A 23645-nucleotide genomic window follows, 5' to 3' on the forward strand; every position below is an offset into this window, starting at 1 on the left:
ATTTTCAACCAAAAGGTGATATTTTTTTTTAACAAATAGTTTAATTTTCCACCCCAAAATACGATTTTTAAAGTAAAAGAGAATTTTCAATCCAAAAAGTATCAATTTTCAACAAAAAAAGAGAACTTTTTAACAAAATAGTTGAATTCAGATTAATTCTGAAAAAAGAAATATAATAGTTTTTTTTTTGATAAAAAGAACTGTCAATCGAAATAGATTTTTTGAACCAAGAAGTTTATTTTAAAAAAAGGTAATTTTTTAAGAACCTAGTTCAATTTTCAATAAAATAAACTTTCAAACAAAAACGATGACTTTTTCCAAAAAAATTGTTGAATTTTCCCAAAAAGTATGTTTTTTGAGTAAAAGAGATTATTTATTAAACAAAAATAGAATAATAGACTTTCCAAATAAAAAAAATTAATTTTCAATAAACAAAGTCGAATGTTCAACCAAAAAATATGAATTTTCAATTTTAAAAAAATTGAATTTTCTGCCAAACAATATTCCTTCGTTGAAAGTTGAACGAATTTTTTTAAATTTCATTTTTTTTTTCGTTGAAGATACGCAATTTTGGTTGAAAGTTTCGTTTTTATTTTTGGTTAAAAAATTAAATTAAAAATTCTTTTTGTTGTAAACAAGTTTTTTTTTAACTACAAGTTCAAATATTTTGTTAAAAAAATCAACTGATTAATTGTAAATTAACTTTTTTGTTATTTCATGTTCTTGTTTTTTAAATTAAATTGTTTGATACAGAATGAGGCTTTTTGGCTTGAAAATTCAATAAATTGGTATAAAATTAAACTGTTTTGTAGAAAATTCATTTTTGTTTTTATTGAAAATTAATTCTCAATGAAAATTTATCTACTCCATTTTTGGTCAAATCTGACTGTTTTTTATTTTTTTTTATGAAAGTTTTGTAGTGGAAATATTAAGAATGAAACTTCTCAGTTGAAGATTTATCAATTTTGGTTGAGGATTAAACTATTTTGTTGAAAATTAAAAAATGTGGTATAAAATTAAACTGTTTTGTAGAAAATTCGCTTTTATCGTTGTTGTTTTAATTGAAAATTAATTTTTCTCAGTAGAAATTCATCTGCTTAATTTTTTGGTTAAAAATTGAACTTTTATGGTTTAAAAATGCATACTATTCATCTTTTTTTGTGTGATAAATCAACAATTTGGTAACGGATGTAACTATGTTGTAAACAATTAAATGGACTTGTAAAAAAATTGTTTTTATTTTTGTTTAATTGAAAATTAGTTCTTTCAGGGTGGCCGTTTTAATCAAAGAAAAAATCTTCTGGACATCTCTCGGTTTACAACAAATTACAACTTGTTTGTTTTATTTAACATTTGTTTATCACCTATTTTAGTTCAAAATGTTGGAAAAAAGACACTTTTATTTTATCAAACTGTAAATATGAATAAATCATTTTTTTAAATTTACTTTAGGTATTAAAAAGTTAACAATAATTTATAAAACGATTCTGAATCCGTTTAAAATTTATCAATTTAACACAATTTAATACTTTTTATTTGATTATAATTATTATTTAATTATAACATTTCAAACAAAAAATTTATAAGCTTTTTAAGAATCGTAAAAACATTATTTTAAGATTCCTAACAAAATTGAAAATTATTTTTCATTTTGAAAAATTATTTCATTAAAATATTTAAAAATGTTTTAAAATATTTATAAAGTATCCAAAAAAGTACCTGAAAGCTTTAAAGTAAATTTGTTTAAATTTGGAAGATTTTGTAAAAGCTTTAGTCAATTTGCTAACGGAGTGAACTAAGAATGTCTAACCGATGAGTTTTTTTCAATGCTTTTTTGTAAATTTACACAAACTATTAATTATTAGAAAAAGGTTAATTTAAATATTAAGAGTTTGACCTTTTTTTCTACGAATAAGCTCAAGTTTTTCACAGAATTAACTAAAAATATCTTTCCGGTTTTTTTTTATGATGATTTGCAAGTTTACAAGAATATTAATTATTTAAATTATTTCGATTAAGAAATTGCGAGTTTGGCCTTTTTTCTACAAATAAGCTAAATTTGTTACAGAATTTACTAAAAATATCTTTCCGATGATTTTTTTCTATCATGCTTTGGAAATTTACAAGAATTATAATGATTTAAACAATTTTGATTCAAAATTAAGAATTTGGCATTTTTTTCTTCGTATACGCTCAATTTTTCACAGAATTAACTAAAAATATCTTTTCGATGATGCTTTGCAAATTTACAAGAATATTAATTATTTAAACTATTTCAATTAAAAAATTAAGAGTTTGTCCTTTTTCCGAATAAGCACAATTCTTGTACAGTATTGACTAAAAATATCTTTCCCATGTTCTTTTTTCAATGATACTTTGCAAATTTCCAAAAATATTAATTATTAAAAATATTTCGAAAAAAATTAAGAGTTTGGCCTTTATCCTACGAGTAAATTTGTTTTCGAAGTCAATTAAGAATGTCTATTCAATGGCTCTTTTCTATGTTGATTTGTAAAGGAGAATATCAATTATTTAAACAATTTCGCTTAAAAATGAAGGGTTTTGTTTTCTTTCTACAATTCAATTTGTTTACGGAGTCCACTAACAATTTGTATCCCATGACTCTTATCTAGGTTGCTTTGTAAATTTACAAGAATTAATAATTGTGTAAATCATTTCATTTTAAAAATTAAGAGTTTGACATTTTTTCTAAGAGTATTATTTGTTTACGGAGTTAACTAAGAATGTTGATCCAATTACTTTGTTTGAAAATTTAACTAAGTTTTTTCAAGTTAGTTTTTTTGTTGTTGAATGTAATTTTTTGAGCTTAAAATTTAACTTGTTCCACTCGAATATTAAAAATTATCTCTTTGACAGTTAATCTTCTTTAATAAAAGTGATTCAGGTCTGTTAAAAATTCAAGTATTTTAGATAAATATTTATCATTTTAGTTGAAAATTCATCTTTTAGATTGAAAATACAATTAATTGATTAGAGTTGAAATCTTTTGTTAAAGATTATATTTTTTTTCAAGATTCATAATTTTAATTAAAAATTCATATCTTGGGAAATAGAATTTTCTTCTAGAAATTTAACTGTTTTGTTGAAAATTTGTTTTATTTTTGATTAAAATTTCGTTTTAACTGAAATTTAACTATTATATCATTTAAATATGCATTAATATTAATTTAAAAGTTCATTTCTTTGGTTGAAAATTAATCTTTTTGGTATAAAGTTCAATTGTTTTATTAAAATCTTCATGATCTTAGTTAACTATTTTATACTCTTCGTTAAAAATTCATCTTGTTGAAATTTAAATTCATCAACTGATCCATTTTTAATTGAAAATTGATCTTTCCTAGTGCAAAGTTCAACAATTTTAATAAAAATTGGTATTTTTAAATAGAAAATTTAACTCTATTGTTGAAAAAACACGTATTTGGTTAAAAAATCGATTGTTTAATAGAAAATTATATTTTTCTTTGAAAGTTAATCTTCTTATCTAAAAATTATTTTTTTTTTAGCTTAAAAATGTACCTTTTTAACTCGGTTAAAATTTAAACTCTTTAGTTTAAAATTGTTTTAACCATTTATTTGATCTTTTTAAGTATTCAAAATTATTTTTTATTAAAAAATCCGTGTTTTTTGGTAGAAATCAATGTTCTTGGTCGAAAATTCGTCTTTTTGGTTAAAGGTTTAATTCTTTTATTAAAATATTCATCTTAGTTCAAAATTTAAGTATCCCAGTTAAATATTTGTCACTTTATTTTTAAATTTATCTCTTAGGTTGGAAATTAAATTAATCTAAAAGTTAAACTCCTGTTAAAAATTATTAATTTTTAAGATTCATAATTTTAATCAAAAATACCTTCCTTGGGTTAAAAAATGAGTTATTTGATTGAAAACTTTTTTTTTCTTTGGATGAAAAGGAATTTTATTCCGAAAATTTAAGTCTTTTTTTGAAAAGTTCCTTTTTTGGTTGATTTTTTCTCAACTGAAAATGTAACTACTGTGCCAAATAAATATTTATTAAATATTTTTCTTTAGTTGAACATTAAATTTTGACTCAAATTTTAATTTTTTGATGAAAACTAATATTTTTCAGTTGAAAATTCGTCTTTTTGGTCTAAAGTTCAATTATTTCATTTAAATATTCAACATCTAACACATCGTTCAATAAGTCCCGAGACTAACCCAGAGATGGTGCTAGTAGTACCAAACTTGTAGGTTCCAGTATTTAAATTATAAATTATTGGTTATGAGCGGCCTACTCCGCATATTAGTGGCCGTGGTAATAAAAAGACTTTAGTTATAACAAACTAACAACTTTATTAATTAAATAAGTACATTGCTCGTGCCTATGAAGTTGTGCCCATGATGGTTACCAATCGACTGTCCTCATCCAGTGATCCCAAATCTGAAACGAGACGTGGTCCAATACTATGACACATCTCTATCCCCGTCTCGAGAGGCAACTCCCTACTCACGCTCGCTCGCTCCGCCATAAACGTTCTGTATACCAGAACGAAACTCGTTAGTCTTTCGCTAAGCATAAAGTTCGGTCGAGGGTAGCAAGACCCTACAAACTAGCCACGTTTTCGTAGACTGCGAACCTTCACATGAAACGTGTAAAAATTTCACGTCGATTGGACCACAAACAGCAGAGTTATCGAGGTTAGAGTAAAGTCATTTTGTAATTTGCTTGAAAAATGGAACAAAGCGAGTTTCGCGTGTTGATTAAACATTGTTTTTTAATGGGTAAAAACACCGTAGAAGCCCAGCAGTGGCTTGAAAAACGTTACCCGGTCTCCTCTCCATCCAAATCAACGATTTTTCGTTGGTATACTGAGTTTAAACGTGGTCGTACGGACCCAAACGATGCTGAACATTCGGGTAGGCCATTGGAAGCCGTTACACCGGAAAATGTGAGTGAAGTTTTAAAAATCGTAATGAAAAATCGCAAAGTAAAGGTCCGTGAGATTGTGGAAATGACACAGATATCATCTGGAAGCGTATTTACAATCCTTCATGAAAAATTGAGCATGAAAAAGGTTTCTTCCAAGTGGGTGCCGCGATTGCTTTCAATGGACCATGCCACAAGTCCATGAAAACAATGGCAAAAATCAACGAGTTGGGCTTTGATTTGCTTCCCCACCACCCGTATTCGCCAGATTTAGACCCTAGCGACTACTGGCTCTTTGCTGATCTCAAAAAAATGCTCCAGGGAAAATAATTTGGCTCGAATGTGGAGGTCATTGCCGAAACTGAAGCCTATTTTGAAGCAAAGGATAAATCTTTCTATAAACCTGGTATAGAAATGTTGGAAAGGCGTTGGAAAGATTGTATCACTCTAAAAGGAGATTATGTTGATGAATAAAAATGATTTTTGAAAAAAATGTTGTTTTCGTTGTTAGTCTCGGGACTTTTTGAACGATGTGTTAAGTTAAATATTTTATATTCTTTGTAAAAAATCTATCTGTTTGGTTGAACCTTATATTTTTTAAATTGAAATTTCATTATTTCAGTTTTGGTATACAATTTTTCTTTTTTTTTAGTAAAAATTAAGTTTAAAAATTCAATTATTTGGTTGAAAAGTTACCTCCTTTTATTGAAAATTCAACAATTTCATAAAAAAATCATGTTTTTTATTTAATTGTATCTTTTGATGGAAAAATAATCTTGTTATTTGAAAATTAATACTACTAAAGATTTACCATTTTAATTGAAAATTTATCTATGGTTGAAAATGTAACTACTTTGTTGAAAATCAAATTTTTTTATCTAGAAATGTAACTATTTCAGTAGAAAATTGAACCATTTTGCTGAAAATGCATTTTTTGTGAAGAATTCGATTTTTTAAGAGAAAATTTAACTATTCTATTTTTGTTTGGAAGCTGTCCTAGTCAAAGATTTATAATTTTAGTCTGAAAATAGTTCTTCTCGGTTAAAAGCGTAAGTATTCCAGTTTAATATTTTTCGATTTATTTGAAAATTCATCTCTTAGGTTCAAAATAAAATTAGTTGGTTAAAAGTTGAACTCTTTTGTTGAAGACTTTTTTGTTGCAGATTTATAATCTTCATTAAACATTCACTTCTTGGGTTGAAAAATGAGCTATTTGATTAAAAACAAATTTTTGTCTTTAGATAATAAGGAATTTTCTTCCAAAAATATCACTGTTCTGTTCAATTGTTTTTCCTTTTTGGTTCAAGATTATTATTTTGTTCAACTGAAAATTTAACTATTATACCAGTAAAATATTTAATAACAATAATTAAAAACTAATTCTTTGTTTGAACATTTATTTTTTGAATCAAAATTCAATTATTTAATTTTTGGTTGAAAAATGATCATTTTTATTTGAAAATTCGCCTTGTTTGGTAGAAATTAATCTGCCTGGTTAAAGATTTTTTTTAAGATTCATAATTTTAATTAAACATTAATTTCTCGGGTTGAAAAATGAGCTATTTGATTTTTTTTAATTTTGTCTTTGGATAAAAAAGAATTTTCTTCCAAAAATATCACTATTTTGTTGAATTTTTATTTCCTTTTTGGTTCAAGATTATTATTTTGTTCAACTGAAAATTGAACTATTATACCAGTAAAATATTTAATAGTAATAATTAAAAACTCATTCTTTGTTTGAACATTCATTTTTTGAATCAAAATTCAATTATTTAACTTTTGATTGAAAAATTATCTTTTTTATTTGAAAATTCGTCTTGTTTGGTAGAAATTCATCTGCTTGGTTGAAAATTCATCTTTTTGAGCTAAAGTTCAATTAATTAATTTAAATATTCACCATATTTCTTGAATATTTCATAGTAAAGTTAAAAATTCGTCAGTTTGGTTGAAAATTAATTTAATAAAATTTACTTTGAAAGTTGATGTTCTTTTATAAAAATGATTATTGTCGGTTACAAATTTAAGTATTCCAGCTAAATATTTATCATTTTATTTAAAAATTCATCCTTCAGGTCATAAATAAGATTACTTGTTTAAAAATTGAATTGTTTTTTTAAAAGTTATTATGGATTTTTTTTAAGATTCATAATTTTAATAGAAAATTTATTTCTTGGGTCGAAAAATGAGCTGTTTTTCAAATGAAAATGTAACTATATCAGATAAATATGTAATAATTAAAAACTCATTTCTTTGGTTGAACTTTTTCTTTTACTCAAAATTCAATTTTTGTTTCTTTTCTTTGTGAAAATGAAGTTTTCTTAGTTTGAAAATTCAACTATTCCAGTTAAAAATTCATCATTTGTATTGAAAATACATGAGTTAGGTTAAAAATTAATTTTATTAACTAAAAATATAACTATTCCATTTTAGGTTGAAAGTTGATTTTTTAGTTTAAAATTCAACTATTTGGTTAAGAATTAGTATCCTTTAATTAAATATTCAACTATTTTGTAAAACATTAATGTATTTTTTGTTAAAAAATTAATATTATTGTTTGGACATTCATTTTTTTGGTTAGAAATTCAACTATTCTAACAAATTTTTCTAACTGAAACTTTAACTTTTCCATTTTGGTTGAAAATGTATATTTTTAGTGAAAAAATAATTTGTTGCAAAAATTCACTTATTTTGAAAATTTTTTAAGAATGAAGGTGGTAAATTAAAATAAATGATTTGCAATTTGAATGGATGCTTCGAAAATCAATTATCGATTACCAATTGTTCTTTTATATATTTATAACTTCAAGTTTTAAAATATTTATTTTTAAACCTGTTTAAACTTTTTAAAAAGTACAAAACAGCAAGGAATCAAGGATGTTTAAAAATTAAATCTAGATAAAAAAAATGTTGATATCAAAGTACGTATTATTAGATGGTCCTTCTGAAAAATTGATCAAATCTTGCAATGAAGGTTCGGAAGAAATATGGGAGGTTAAAGCAGTTCCTCTCAATTTTGGTAAATCAAAAAAATGATAAATTAAAATAAGAAAAGTTTCATCAAATCAATTTTTGTATACCATTTATTTTTAGAAGGTTTTTCGAAACCGTCTTCAGCAATTCAAAGATTGCTTTCCAAAAGGAGAAGCGAACACGAAAACGTTTTAAAGAATCTGAAAGAATCTATTTTTATAATTCGTGAAGAATGTAACGAAAATTTTCATACCTTGTGTAAATGTTTAAAGAAGAAAGTTGAAAATGTTGAACAAATAATTCAGGATCAGCAGAATCAACTCCTAGATAAAGATGTAATATTCAATTTTTTACTATTAGAAAACAAATTATTTTTCTTTTAAATTTTTCTCGAAATGATTGAATAATCTGCAGCGATTGAAAGATTTCAGACTCAAGAAATGAGGAGTTGTCGATGGTCTGGAATTTCTTGAATGACTTGATAGAAAAAGAAAGAGGAAATTTTAATAAAAACTTTAAAGAAAGTGTACAGCGTTTAGAAAAAAATCGTTGGAAACGTTCAAAAGTTGTTTTTAAGGATTGTTTGGAGACGTTGAAGGGAATTTCTTATATGATGCCTCGTGACATTGAAATTCTGATGGAAAATGAAATTTCGGTTCTAATTTGTTTCTTTAATTCATTTTTCTTTTAAGGTCTCGGACTTAACAAATTAGTTCAACTTTCAATCAAAAACATTTGCATTTTCAACAACAAATTTTAGTCAAATAGTTGAATTTTCAACACAAAAAATGAATTTTCTATCAAAAAAGACAAAATCTCAATAAAATAAATAAATTTTCAATCAGATACAGTTGAATTTTGGATTAAGAAAATTAATTTTTCACCAAAAAAGTCAATTTTTCAACAAATTATATCAATTTAAAAATAAATAGTTTGAACAGTGGAGGCTAGTCCAAATATTATTTGATTTATTTTAATTTTATGTGGAGTATATAGATGAATTTTAATTTAAGAGAATTTATTTTCAATAGAAATCAAATTTTCTACGAAACAGTTGAATTTTCAAAAAATTATTTTAAAAAAAGCGAATGTTTAAATAAAGTTATGAACCTTTATAAAAAATTAACTTTTAAGAAAGTAGTTCATTTTTTAATAAAGGAGTGAAATTTTCAACCTGAGAATAAGAATTTTTGATAAAAAAAAAACTAATTTTCAAACAAACAACCAATTAGTTGAGTTTTTTATGTAAAAATAGTTGAATCCTCAACCAAAACAGATTAATAATCAAACGAATAGTTAAATTTTCATTATAGAAGATTCGTTTCATACGAAAAATATAAATTCTAAATAAAATACACATATTTTTTAACAAAATACTTGAATTATTAACTAAGACAAATTAATTCTGAACCAAACAGTTGCATTTTTTACCATAAAAATTATTTTTTACCAAAAAACCGAATTTTCAACCACATGCATCAATTTTCAATCAAATATTTAAGTTTTTGTACTAAATTGTGTAATTTTCTACCTAAAAAGATGATTTTTCAACAAAAAATATGAATTCTCAATAAAATATAATATGAATAATAATACAAATAAATTTAATATTAAAATAAATATACAAAATATTAAAAATAATAGTATAAGTAGCCTTATAACTAAATAGTTGAATTATCATCCAAGTAAATTAATTTTCTACCAAAAAGACGATATTTAAACAAATTACAAAAATTAAAAAAAAAAGAGCTTGAAAAATGGACGTTATGGGTCCGAATTTAATTTGAATTATTTTTAGTAGGCATGTAGTAGTTAAATTTTCGCAAACGAAAGATAATTAAAAATAATTGAAATAAATAGTTTAATTTTCTACTAAATTTTTGAATTTTTAGGACAAAAGACGGGTGTTCTACTAAACAGTTGCATTTTCAACCCGGGAACATTTCATTTAAATCTTCAAAAAAAAAAAAAAAAAAATTAATTATCAACTTATCAGTTGATTTTTAACAAAAACGTTTATTTTCAAACAATCAGTTTAATTTTCAGCAAAATAGATTACATTTTTATAGTTTATGGCATTAATTCTTTACCAAAAAAATTAACTTTGATTAAACTTTCAACCAATAAGATTAATTTTCAACAAAAGCTGTAATAGTTCAGGATTGAACAACAAAATTTTAATATAAATGAGTTGAATTTAAGTATCAAAACTATATTTTAAGAAAATACTTGAATCCTTAACTAAAACAAATTAATTTTTAACCAAACAGTTGAATTTGTAACCCTAAAAGATAAAATTTCTACCGAAAGAGATCCATTTCTCAAACAAAATGATGAATTTTAAATAAAAGAGTTGCATTTTAAACTTAAAAAGAATACGTTTTCAATAAAAAATGGAATAGTTACATTTCCAGATAAAAACAATAATTTTCAATCAAAAGAAAACGAATTTTCCACAAAATAGTTAAATTTTCAACCAAAGAGATGATTTTTTTAAACTAAATATATGAATATTCATGAAAAAAGGGAATGTTCAACAAAAGCGATTATTTTTTAATCAAATAGTTGAATTAAAAAAAATAACTATTCTATACAAAATTTTTAATATTTGACACTTCAACCAAAAAAGACAAATTTTCAACCAAATAATTGAATCGTCGACGATAACCGATTAATTTTTAACCAAAAATTTGCATTTTTAACTCGAAAATTTCAATTTTCAAATTAAAAAATGAATTTTAATCAAAAACGCAATATCCACAATAAGGCCAAATTTCTTATGAAAGACATTAATCTTTAAAATAATGTTAACAAAGTACTTCAACTTTCAACCAAATAATTGAATTTAAAAAAAATATGGAGTCTAAAATTAGTTCAAATTTCAGCCAATTGATTCAATTTTCGAGCAAAACGGATAACTTGTTGACAAAATAGTAGAATTTTCCAATAAATAATTGAATTTACTTTTAGAAAAAAATCATTTTTAATATAAAAAAAAACTATTTTTCTACAAAACAGTTGAATTTTCTACCTAATCGTGGAATTTTCAAGACAAAAATAGACGAATTTCCTATAAAAAGTTTGTATTGTCAACCAAGTAAATAAATGTGCATTTAAAAAAAAATTTCCACTAAAATTATGAATATTTAACAAAAAAAATGAAATTTTAAGAAAGGCAGGTCCAACTTGCTACCAAAGAGTCGAATTTTCAACCTAAAAAGATTGTTATGAAAAAGAGTATTATTTGATATTTCAACCAAAAAATATTTTCATTTTAAAGAAAAAACCTTTCAATCAAACCAAAAAAGATGAAATTTTGTCTAAATTGTTGAATTTTTCAAAAAAAAAAAAAACTTTTAAGAAAGTAGTTCCACTTTCAACCAAGGAGTGTAATTTTCAACCTAAAAAGATGAATTTTCAACCAAAAACGTAATAGTAGATAATTGAAAAAAAGATTTAAATTTAAAATAAAAAAAAGTTAGATTTAACCATAGAAAACGAATTTTAAAAAAAATTCTGGAATCCTCAACTAAAACAGACGAATTTCCCGTCAAACAAATACATTTTTAACACGAAAAATGGATTTTTTAATCACAAAAGACCAAATATCAACCAAATGATTAAACGATCCATCAGAAAAGTACATTTTATACTAAATTGTTGAATTTTCGAGCCGAAAATACGGATTTATTAGAGCACAGTTGAATTTTCAACAATAAACTACATTTTCAGTCGAAAAAAATTCATTTCTAATCAGATAGTTGCATTCTTAACAAAAAAGATGAAATTTCTACAGAAAACAATGAATTTTCAAACCGAAAAGATAAATGCGCAGGTCTTTTAGATTGCCGGTATTTTTTTTAAATATTTTTTTCACAATTTTAAAAATCAATATTCGAAAAATATTGATTCTAGGCAAAAAACCTTAAAAAGAAAAGAAAAAAATCAAATAATATAATTTTGAACAAAAATTTAATAGTAGTCTCTTTAACCGAAAATAATGAATTTTCAATAAAAAATAATTCAGATTTTAATTCAGTTCGAATTTAATTGGAAAACAAGAAAAATAAAATCGTAGGGAAGTCTGCTATGTATAAATAAGAATTTTGATAGATTACGGACTAAAGAATAATATTTTCAATAAACACTGCAGTTTATTTTTAATTATTTTCAAATATTGGGTTAGAAAAGTAGAAATTTTGCTAAAAAAATTAACTTAACTATTTTGAGACTATTAAAAAAAAAAATTAACACTATTTTCACTATTTTTTATCTCTGAAGGGAGTCCGAGGCCTGTAATTTCTACTTCTTTTTATCTTTAATTTTTATGATGAAATTGATAAAATTTTATTCTTAAAGAATTACAATATTGTGGTTCTGGAAAGTCAAAAAGCTTATGAATGCTTACATTTGGAAATTAGCATCCAATTCAATTCTTTTATTTTGAATATGGAAAAATGGATGGAAGATATGAAAATAATGAGGAAGGAAGCTTGCAGATTAAAAAAATTGAAAATGCTCGAGTATTTATTTAAAAAAGAGTTTTCTTTTCTATTGCTAGTTAATATTTTATTTTAATTTAAATTTTCTAGATCAAAAAAAGTGATTTTAAAGCGCGCAGAAACTTTATTTTTGAATCACGATGACGGAAAGATGGCTTTTTCCATTTTGAGATCCAATTCGAATTTAATCTCTGATTTATTATCTCAGTGGAAAATTGTTGTCCCGTTTTCAATAAATCTTCTCAAGGAGCATTTTTCGAAAATGGCAGAAATTATTTTAATACTTGGTAGATTTATTTTTATAAGATTTAGGAATTAAGACAATTCTTCCCCAAATAAGAAATCAATCTTCAGAGTATTTGTAAATCAATTAATATTAAATAAATGATAACATTATAGAAAAGGACGTAGAAGATTTTCTTGAAAAATACGTCTTTTTTTTAAAACAAGTTTTGGATGAATTTTGTTCTGAAATTGAGACTTTTAACGAAATGTACAAAGAGAGTGTTGAAAAAGAAGTCGATGAATTAATAAGTAGAATGATAGAGGAGATGAATAATAAATATAAAGATGTCGTGGCAACATTGGGGGTCTGTTTATAAAAAATAATTTTATAAATAACAAATAATTCAATTAAAAATGATAAATATTCAGAATGATTTTTTTTGTAGAAAGAGTGGAAGGATATTATGCTAAAATTAAAAGAAACTATGTTGAAATCCTTTAGTCTTTTGCATAAATTTGCTTTACTTTGGGAAGAGGAACTTTTGCAAATTACACAACAGCAAAATAAAATGTTGATTTCACTAGACAGCACAACAACAACCAACAATAAAACAAATCTAAATCTTGAAGCAAATTTAAAGATTTCAATGAAAAATATAAGACAAGGAATTAATGAAGCCACTTTAAAAATACAACTTGATCAAATAAATACGGATTTGTATCGTTTCGAAGAAAAGTGTGGTTATAATTGTATTTAAATCTTCAAAGGTTTTTGTTTTATTTCAGCAGTATAGCAATTGCGCTGCTAGGCTACTTATTGACCGAGAAAGGTTCTGCTCCATGCCAAGTTACAGATATCAAGTAATTACTATCGGTCGGTAATTTATATTTACCATCGGTCGGTAAAACAGATTCCTGTCAGACGGTAAGTGGCTTCGTATCATTGTAGCTATACTACTTATATCTTTTTGTTGCAGATTAAAATCCAATTTCCAAGAGGAAATGAAAATAATAGAAAAATATGATCTGTCGATGAATCGTGAAATGTATGAGTTGGAAAAAAAGATTGATAAATTTCTTGAAAGCAACAACCCAGAGAAAAATACGGTTCAGACTTTTAATTATTTGGAACAAGTGGAAGACGAAGACAATTTTATTTTTAAACAAATTAGATTAATCGGGAAAGAAATCACTGCCATTCTTCAATGGAAGTCAAAGTAGGTTTTCAAATCATTTTTGTAAAAGAAAAATATGCTTTGAAACCATTATTTGATTTTATTAAATGATTTTATTCAATTGAAATTCTTTTTTATAGAATTTTTGAAAATATCACTTTACATCGATTAGATATTATTGACAATTTGAAAAGTCTTGGTGAATCATGGAAAGATGGTTTGATAGCTAAATTTAAAAAGAATTTAGAAACTGAATTAGAAATTCATGATAAGAGGCGCAAAGAAATTTTACAAGCTTATGAAATTCGAAGCAAAGAAATAATGAGCCACAATAATCGCCTTGATGAACATAAGAAGGTATATATTATTTAAAATTAAATAAATCAAATAATCCTAGATTGTTCTTTTGAATTTTATGGAATTTTTTTAATCGGAATTTCCGCATAAGGAATTTTAATTCTAAAAATTTATTTGTAAAAGAGAAAAAATGTTATTTTAATCATTTTTTCAGTATTGTTACATAGAAATTTTTGATCGAAAAATTAATTTAAAGAAAACATTTTTAAAAATTTCAAATGATATTCTAAAATTTCAGAAAAAAATCTGGAATATTTTCAGGAATTTTGAAAAGTTTCAAGAGAATAAAAAAATTTATTATGAGTTTAATGATTTTTGTGTTACAGCATTTATTTAAAGAGAATATTTAAAAATATTTCTAAATATTTCAAAAGATTAAAAAAGTATCTGGAGCATCTGGAGGGAATTTTTTAGATTCTTTCAAAATTTTTTTTAAAGTTGAATAATTTAATAAGATATTTATAAGTTTTTACAAAATTTAAAAAATAATAAAAAATGTCAAAAAAGTTCAAACAAAATGAAGATTTTGAAGATTTTAAAAGGTTTTAAGACAATCCAAAAAAATGTTTTAAGATTTCTGGGAATATTTAAAGATATTTTTTATTTTTTTTAACTTGTAAAGAAATATTTAAAAATATAATAAAACGTTACAAAAGATTTTCAAATTTTTTAAAAATGAATCCGCAAAATTTTATAATAATTATAGGATCCGAAATTTGATAGAATATTCCTAAATTTTCTCGAAGCGTTTAAAAGTCCTAAATATCTTTCAAACTGGCTTAAATTTTTGCAAAAATTTTGCGAAATTCTGTAAAATGCAAAAAAAATCTAAGAAATTTTCTAGATACTTTTTGGAAATATCTGAAATATTAATAAATCTTTTTGAATTTTATCAAGAAAATTAGGAAAATTGCATTTATATAACCTCAAAGTAAATGAACAAAGAAAATTAAAAAATAAAGTTATTCAACATTTTTATTTTGTATTAAAAATGATGGCGTCCTTCAAATTATAATTTGCCTTGATTTTTTTTACCACAAAATTATTATTTGGTTGAAAAGTTGTAATAATTTGCAAAAAGACATTTTTTGGTTCACGATTCATCATTTTAGTTAAAACTTCATATTTTTTTATAAAAATGCAACTATTTGTTTAAAGATGAACTTCTTTAAAAAGAATTTTTGAATTTTTCAAGAATCTTAGAAAAATTATTTTTGTATGAAATTACCCCCCCCCCCCCCCCCCCTAAAACACAATAAACATACAAATTAAATAGGTAATCGAACTTTTTATTTTTTTATTAAAAATCATTTTTCAAGATTTAAAAACAATTTTTTAATTTTGAAGGATTTAATTTTTTTTAAGGAAAACTGAATTGTTTTAAACGTCATTTAGAGATTTTAAAAATATTAAGGAATAATTGAAATCTTGATAAGTTTTGAAAATTTGTTTTAAAAAATTGTAGATTTTTTAAGATTAAGAAAAAGTTGAAAAAAAATGTGGAAAAAAAGTTTTCTATGATTTTAATGAATGAAAAAATATTATCAATCATTTCCTAGAGGGAAAAAATCATTTTTTACGAAATAAGTTTCAAACTTACAAAAAATAATTATTTTAGCAATAGGTTTTGTGATTGAAGTTTTTCGATCTCGCTTCCTTATTTCTAAACAATTTTTTCTTTAAAAAAATTCTTTTAACGATTTCAATAAAAGAAACATTTACTTTAAAAACTAGAGACAGCGTAGCTGTAGATAATTCTGCAAGATTAGAAAATTTTAGAACCAGTCGAAAATAATTTAAAACTTGTAAAGATTTTTAATTTATTTTTCTAAATTGAGATTTTTGAAGATTTCGAGAAAAAAGCTTTTCAAGAATTTTGAAAGGATTAAAGAATGAAAAAATGTTCTCTAGATTTCTAGGGAAATTTTAAATAAGCTTGAAAAATTAATTCTATGAGAATATTTAAAAAGATGTTAAAAATTGTTAAAAAATAATCTGGAAGATTTACGGCCATTTGCTTCAAAACCTTTTTTCAATTAACGGTTTTTTATGAATGAATAGCATGTCAATGAAGAAATTAAGGAAATGTTTAAAAAACCAATTATCTTTTGGAACGATATAGACAATGGCTTCCAAAATTATAAGAAAGAAGTTTTTGAAATTTCGGAACAGTCTCTAAAAGCAGAAGGGATATTAAAAATGAAATATTCACGAATAGTGGTAAACAAATATATGCCTTTTAGAATTTGTTATTAAACTATTTATTTTATAATCAATTTTAAAAATAATTTGTGAACCTTTTTTTCTCAGATGAAGAAAACCCGACGTAATTTTGAGAATCTTGTAAAATCTGAGGCCGAGGCTTTATTAACAGAGATTAAAAATAAAATGTTGGAAGTTAATAATAGAAATGAAGTTTTTTTTGGTGATATAATGTAAGATTAATCAATTTGTTAAAATCTCTAACTTGGTGCTGATAAAATTATTTTTATCACAGATTATTCAAGGATAATGGCAATTTTAATCTGGCAGAAGCGAAGATTATAAAAAAATCATTAACAACTTTAAAGGAATTAATTAAAAAATCTGAATCTAAAACTGTGACAAACTTTGAAAAAAAATTAACTGATATTCTGTCAAATATTGAAAAAATTGAGAAAGATGCAATTGAAAAGTTAGTTTTTTGTATTGACTAAAATAATTAATTGTAGTAATTTTTTTTATTTATAGGACCAGAGATACGATGCAGAATCTAGAATTTATTGAATTTGTTACTAATACAGTAAACAAATGTTCCTATTGCATGGAAAAAGAAATACAATATTTGGTTAATTCTGACGAAAAACTGATTCGTGATTTGAATAATCTCGCACAAGTTTTTGAAAATAAATTAGTAGTTCAAATTCCAGTGAAGCCAATGATTGGTGACTGGCTGAATTTATTGGAAGCGATTAATAATCAATTCAAGTATTTGGAAAAATCCCTTCCAGATTTTCCAAGTTGGTTTTTAAGTTAAAGTTTATAAAATACTATAATTTAAAGTTAAAAATGATATTTTTTATTCTAAATACAATAAAACAGATAACGAGAAAAATGTAGTATTTGAATCTACTCCATCGACAGAAAATGAAAATAATTTTTCTTTTCTGGTTATAAAGATTGTTTCAAATACCTTAATTAAAATCCAGGAAAAATCATTGGTAATTAAATAATTTGTAATTTTGTATTTACAATATTTTAGAAACTTTCTTATTATTATATAAACTGTCTTTGAAAATTAAATAATTGATTTCACTTTAGGATTATTTTTCTACATTGGTGAAAAATTCAACTTTGGAATTTATTTCTAGAAATTTTATAGAAAATGTTGAGCAGCAATTGTATTCTTATTATCTAGAAGCGAAAAAAGTCTGGACTCGAGAAATAACAAGTCATTTAATTAATAAATAAATTATAATTATAAATCACGCTGTTACGTATATCTGATTTTTATATTTCAATTTTCAGATTTTTTCAGTCTGGTTAAGATTTATAAAAAGTTGATGCAAAACTGGATTACAAGTAATTTTACAGAATACACAGATTTTACAGAACAATCGATACTTGCTAAGAAAACTGATACTTTACAAATTTTGAATCAAATGATAAAAAGAGGATCACAAAAACGAAACAAAAATCGTCAATCTGTTAAAGTTACCCACGGCTTTCCAAAAAATAGGAAAATCTTGGAAGATCTGAATGAAAAAGTTCGAAAAGAAGAAAAAGAAGTTTGCGAGAAAGTGGAACATATTTTTCAAACAAGCATGGTGGGTAAGGGGCCGGCCAGAAATTACGTTACCAATTTCAGGTGTTCAAAAGTCTAATATTATTTATATTTTTGGTTCGGAATTCATCATGTTTAGTCAAAAATTCTACCATTTGGATAAAAATTGAAATAATTTGGTAGAAAATTCAACTTTTTGCTTGAAAATTCAACTATATGGCAACAAATTAAACTGGTTTTACAAAAATATAACTATTTAGTAGAAAATTTTGTTTGAAAAATAATATTTTCTGATTGAAAAATCAAATTTTGATAAATGTGAGTAGAACATAATTTTTTGGCGTGGAAAATTCATCTCTTTGGCTAAAAATTAAATTACTTGGTTAAAAATGATTTTTCTTGGTTTAAAAAATGCAAATAATATCATTTTTGTAAAGAGTAATTCACCTTTTTTATTGAAAATTCAACTACTTGGTTAAAAAATGGGCTTTTTTGTTAAAAAATTCATCTTTTTTGTTTTAAAATTTAACTATTTTATTAAAAATTCGTTTTATTCTGATTAACAATTAATTTTTGCCATCTGAAAATATGGTTATTTTCTTTTAAAAAAATTGTTGTGGAAGATTAATTTTATTTACTGAAATTTTTTAATTTTTGTTTGAAAATATATCCATTATAAGTTGAAAATTCAAATATTTGGCTCAAAATTCATCTCTTTGTTTGAAAATTTCATAATTTTGTTGACAATTCATTTTCTGTTAGTTGAAAATTAATTGTTTTTATCTGAAAATTTAACTATTTCACATTTGGTTGAAAATTTATCTTTTATAAATTGAAAGTTCAACTATTTCATTAAAATTGAAATTTAATTATACCATTTTTAGCAAATTAATTTTCTTGGTTGAAAATTCATCCCTTCTTTTAAAAATTAAACTATATTGCTGAATTTGTTGTTTTTTTAAACTGAGAATGTAACTTTTTCATTTTTGGTTGGAAATTGATTTTTTACTATGAAAATGTTTTTTTTTTTTTAATTGAAAACTAATTTTTTGTACTGAAAATTTGATTTTTTTTGTAAAAAATCCAACTACTTGGTTGAAAGTTAAACTATTTTGCTAAAAATTCATTTTTGAAATATTAACCGCTTTGGTAGCAAACTTAACTATTATCTTGCAAATTCGTTTTCTTTTTTGGTTTCTTATAAAATAAACATTTTATCTGAAAATTTAACTAATCTGTTTTTAGAAAGTTAAATCTTTTCGTTAAAAAATCATCTTTTAGGTTATTTTTATTTCGAAAATTATCTTTTTAAGTTTAAAATTCAATTATTTGATTGAAAATTCATGTATTATGTTAAAAATCTGTTTTTTTTTTGTAGAAAATTAATCATTTTGGTTCAAAATTTATCCTTTTTGGTTGAAAATGCAACTTTTTGGTTATAAATTAATCTGTTTTGGTTGAAAAATGAACTATTTGGTTAAAAATTGATTTTTTCATGAAAATACAACTATTAACATTTTTGTAGAGAATAATTCTTTTCTTTTAATTTAACTACAGGTTGGAAAATGTGTTTCTCTGTTAGAAATTAATCTTTTTGTTTGAAATTTAAACTATTTAGTTGAAAATACATTTTATTTTGGTTGAAAATTAATTCTTTTATCTGACAATTTAAATGTTTCAATTTCTCTTGAAAATGTATCCTTTATAAGTTAAGAATTAAACTTTTCGGTTAATAAACTCGTTTTTTATGTTAAATCTGTTTGAATTAAACTGGTTGAAATTTTTTTAATAAGAAAAATTAATTTTTAAGACAGAAAATTTGCCGATTCCATTTTTGATTTGAAAAATACTTTTTTAAATAAAAATTCATACTTTTAGTTGTAAATGCACCTTTTTTGGTTAAAATGCAACTGTTTGGTTGAAAAGTAACATTTTTGTTGAAAATTCATATTTTCAGGTTGGGAAGAAGGATCTTTGTCGAAAATGCATATTTTCGAGTAGAAAATTTAACTACTTTATAAAAATTTGTCTGTTTGCTTGAAAGTTGAACAATTTGGACTAAATATTTGAAAATTGTTTCACTAAAATTTATTTTATTATTATTATTATATATTATTCAATTCAAAATTCAGTTTTTTGTTTGAAAAATGCATCATTTTAGTTTGAAATTAATTTGTTTTCTTACAAATTTTACTATTTCGTGGAAATTTTTTTTCTTTTGTAGAAAATTATTTTTTTTACAGCGAATTGTAATTTTAAATTTGTTGTCAAAAATTCTACCACTTGGTTGAAACTTCCACTACTATGTTAAAAATGATTTTTTTTAAGATAAGGGTAGAAAATGTAACTTTTTGTTGCAAATTCATTTCTTGCTCTTAAAAATTTAACTTTTTTATAATTTAGTAGAAAATTCAACTATTTGCTTGAAAATTCGACTACATGGTTACAAATTAAACTGTTTTTATGAAAATATAACTATTTAGTAGGAATTTTTTGATAAAAAATAATATTCTCTGATTGAAAAATCAAATTTTGAAAAATGTTGTCGGTAGAACATCATTTTTTGTGTGGAAAATTCATCTCTTTGGCTAAAAATTAAATTACTTGGTTAAAAATAGATTTTCTTAGTTTAAAAATTCAACTAATATCATTTTTGTGAAGAATAATTCACCTTTTTTATTGAAAATTCAACTACTAAGTTGAAGAATGGGATTCTTTGTTAAAATTTCATCTTTCTGTTTTAAAATTGAACTATTTTATTTAATATTCGTTTTATTCTGATTAAAAATGAATTTTTCTTTCCAATTTGAACTTTTGAATATGACATTTTCATTTAAAAATTTTTCTTTTTTTTTGTCCAAATGCAATTTTTTGGTTGAAAAATAACATCTTTGTCTAAAATGTATATTTTCGGGTTGAAAATTCTTTGGTTAAAAATATGGCTTTTTTCTTAAAAAGTTTTTTTTTTGTTGAAAATTAATTTTATTTACTGAATTTTTTTAATTTTGGTTGAAAATATATCGTTTATAAGTTGAAAGATCAAATATTTGGCTCAAAATTCATCTCTTTGTTTGAAAATTTCACAATTTTGTTGATTCATTTTCCGTTTGCTGAAAATTAATTTTTATATCCGAAAATTTAAATATTTCACATTTGGTTGAAAATGTACCTTTTATAAATTGTAAATTCATCTATTTGGTTGCAAATACGTAGTTTTTCTGCTGGAAATTAATTTTTTAAGCTGAAAATTTAACGATTCAATTTTTCGTTAAAACATACATAATTTAATTTGAAAATTAATTTCTTCGGTTGAAAATATAACTATTTTCTTGCAAGTTTTTTTTTATTGAAAATATGACTATTTTCTTGAAAGTTCTTTTTTGGTTAAAAATAATTTGTTTACTGAAAATTTTCAATTTTTGGTTGAAAATGTATCCTTTGTAAGTTGAAAATGAAAATATTTTGTTGAAAATTTATCTCTTCGGTTGAAAATTTTAATATTTTGTTGACAATTCATTTTCTTTTGGTTGAAAATTAATTTTTTTTATCTGAAAATTTAACTATTTCACTTTTGGTTGAAAATGCATCTTTTATAAATTGTAAATTCAACTATTTGATTGCAAATTCCGTGTTTTTCTTTTGAAAATTAATTTTTCAAGCTGAAAATCAGACGATTAAATTTTTCGTTAAAAAATACATAATTTGTGTTAAAAATTAATTTCTCTTGTTGAAAATATGACTATTTTCTTGGAAGTTTTTTTTTTGCTTGTAAATAATTTTTTTATTGAATCTTTTCAATTTTTGGTTGAAAATGTATCTTTAATAAGTTGAAAATTCAAATTTTTCGTTGAAAATTTATCTCTTTGGTTGAGGATTTCACTATTTTGTTGACAATTCGTTTTCTTTATACTATTTGGTTAAACATTGTTTTATTTTTTGTTGAAAAATTATTTTTTCAAGCTGAAAATTGGACGATTCCATCTTTCGTTGAAAAAAATCTTTTTAGTTAAAAATGCAACTATTTGGTTGAAAATTAATTTTTTTTTTGTAAAAAATAGTTGTTCAAAATTGGTAACGTAGTTTATGGATAGCCCCTAATTGTTCTCTCGTGTAATTAAAATCTATTAATATTGATTTTTTCTTGCAAATATTTTTCAAATATTTAGGAACAGTTCAAAGACTTATTTAACGCCTATAATGCCGGTTTAGCAGAAATTTCAGAAGATATTTCAGACGTAATTGATAAACTAAAAACCGTCAATAAAATACTTGAATTTGAATTAAAATTAATCGGCAGTGATTCGAAAAATTCAGAGAGATTTTTCAAGAGCGAAATGGATTCAAAAGTGAAAAGTAAGCAAGATTTTTCCATTTAAATATCAATCATTAAATCAGAAACATTTTTTACAGGAGGAAATTCAGTTTTGAAATTTACTGAATTTCGTCAAATAGAAATTACAAAGAAATCAATTTTTGTCGGAGACTTTAAATTTGAGGGCAGTTTCGACACTTTTCAGACCGAATCTTTAATTAATTTATCGTCAAAAATGAAATTACTCTTAGAAAAATATATTAAAGTAAGTCACGATTGAAAGAATCCCAAACGAAAAAATATTTCTGATTGGTGTTTCTTTTCTCGTAGAAAATAGACAAAGTTTGTTCAACATCCACAAAAGAATTGGAAGCGAAGGTAAATAAATTTCTGATGGAAGAAATGCAATTTCTATCCTGGTGGGAAAAAAATATCGAGACCGTACCTAAAGTTTATAAAATTAAATTAGATTCGATAACCTGAAACTAGAAAAGTAATGGAATAAAGTTAATAATAAAAAAAAAATTAAAAAAACCTTGGACAATATAAATTCATGAATTTTGTGAAAATAGATTTATTTACCAATTAAATAATTATAATATATATATATATATACATCACTTTTTTTTAGACTAATAAATAATACTTATTTATTACTCGAAATGATTTTTCGTAAGTTAGAGTTGATTGTCATGCTATTTATTAACAATTGTCAATACTTTCGAAGAATTTGACATTGTGGAATGTTTTTAAAAAGATTGAATAGAAAATATGACACGAGAGAGTCAATTGAGCTATTAAATTTTAAATGCTACTTGCTTTTTGGAAGTGGGAATTCGACCTTTTGCGTCAAGTAGGCCAGCTTGAATATCGGAATGGGAAGGTATGTTCCTGACTCTTCCTCGAGCGACGACACTTGGTGGCGATTTTAAAAGACGACAAGCTACTCTGTTGATATCACTTTTCGATACCTTGGCTGCAATAATTATTAATAATCGAAATTATTAAGATATTTTCAGGGTGACCGTTTTGATCGAAGAAGAAAATTCCCGGTTTTTCCCCGGTTCGCAAATATTTTTCCGCGGTTCGCAAATATTTTTCCCGATCAATAAAATTTACAAAATCTGAATCTAAAGCTAAAAAGTAAAAGTATAAGTAATACAAAATAAACAAATGAATAATTTCAAGTTTAATGAATTTAAACTGCAAAATTCAGAATGTTTAACATTCATAAATTATAGAGTTCAAAGATTTATATTAAGTTCCGAAAATATAAATCCAGGTTAACATTTTCAATACTCTAAATTAAAGAATAAATCAATGAACTTTAAAAATGGTCAAAATAATATTATTCAATTATTTTAGGCCAATAAATATTTTAAAATTTACATTTTTTTCAACTTAAAAGTAATTAAATTATTCTGATTTTAAATAGTTT

The 23645-nt window shown here is 23.6% G+C and overlaps 3 protein-coding genes across 3 annotated transcripts in view; 2 read left to right on the forward strand and 1 right to left on the reverse strand.

The window, feature by feature from the left end:
* Positions 1-4619: 4619 nt before the first annotated feature.
* On the forward strand, positions 4620-5233 carry LOC117180685. The gene is made up of 3 exons (XM_033373175.1): positions 4620-4674; positions 4774-4929; positions 5064-5233. Exons 1-3 carry the CDS (start codon positions 4620-4622, stop codon positions 5231-5233), a joined length of 381 nt encoding a protein of 126 aa, XP_033229066.1.
* A 2508-nt stretch (positions 5234-7741) lies between these two features.
* LOC117180686 lies at positions 7742-16898 on the forward strand. The gene is made up of 13 exons (XM_033373176.1): positions 7742-7919; positions 7994-8208; positions 8298-8528; positions 12233-12396; positions 12466-12662; positions 12775-12965; positions 13047-13336; positions 13578-13817; positions 13916-14132; positions 16194-16352; positions 16443-16567; positions 16630-16732; positions 16863-16898. Exons 1-13 carry the CDS (start codon positions 7808-7810, stop codon positions 16896-16898), a joined length of 2280 nt encoding a protein of 759 aa, XP_033229067.1. The 5' UTR covers positions 7742-7807.
* A 5986-nt stretch (positions 16899-22884) lies between these two features.
* LOC117179699 (mitochondrial-processing peptidase subunit alpha-like) overlaps positions 22885-23645 on the reverse strand; it is a 38960-nt gene continuing 38199 nt past the window's right edge. The window contains exon 11 of the mRNA XM_033371725.1: positions 22885-23183. Within this exon, the coding sequence (XP_033227616.1) occupies positions 23005-23183 (179 nt within the window). The 3' untranslated portion in view covers positions 22885-23004. The remainder of the gene's footprint in view (positions 23184-23645) is intronic.

The sequence above is a fragment of the Belonocnema kinseyi genome, chromosome 9 (assembly GCF_010883055.1).
Source record: "Belonocnema kinseyi isolate 2016_QV_RU_SX_M_011 chromosome 9, B_treatae_v1, whole genome shotgun sequence".
NCBI lineage: Eukaryota > Metazoa > Arthropoda > Insecta > Hymenoptera > Cynipidae > Belonocnema > Belonocnema kinseyi.

Coding starts and splice junctions, on each gene's coding strand:
- LOC117180685 (XM_033373175.1), top strand. CDS start 4,620: ATGAAACGTGTAAAAATTTCACGTCGATTGGACCACAAACAGCAGAGT. Junction 4,675..4,773: donor CAAACAGCAGAGTTATCGAG/GTTAGAGTAAAG, acceptor AAAACACCGTAG/AAGCCCAGCAGTGGCTTGAA. Junction 4,930..5,063: donor CGTTACACCGGAAAATGTGA/GTGAAGTTTTAA, acceptor GTTTCTTCCAAG/TGGGTGCCGCGATTGCTTTC.
- LOC117180686 (XM_033373176.1), top strand. CDS start 7,808: ATGTTGATATCAAAGTACGTATTATTAGATGGTCCTTCTGAAAAATTG. Junction 16,353..16,442: donor TGAAATATTCACGAATAGTG/GTAAACAAATAT, acceptor TTTTTTTCTCAG/ATGAAGAAAACCCGACGTAA. Junction 16,733..16,862: donor AAAAATCTGAATCTAAAACT/GTGACAAACTTT, acceptor TTTTATTTATAG/GACCAGAGATACGATGCAGA.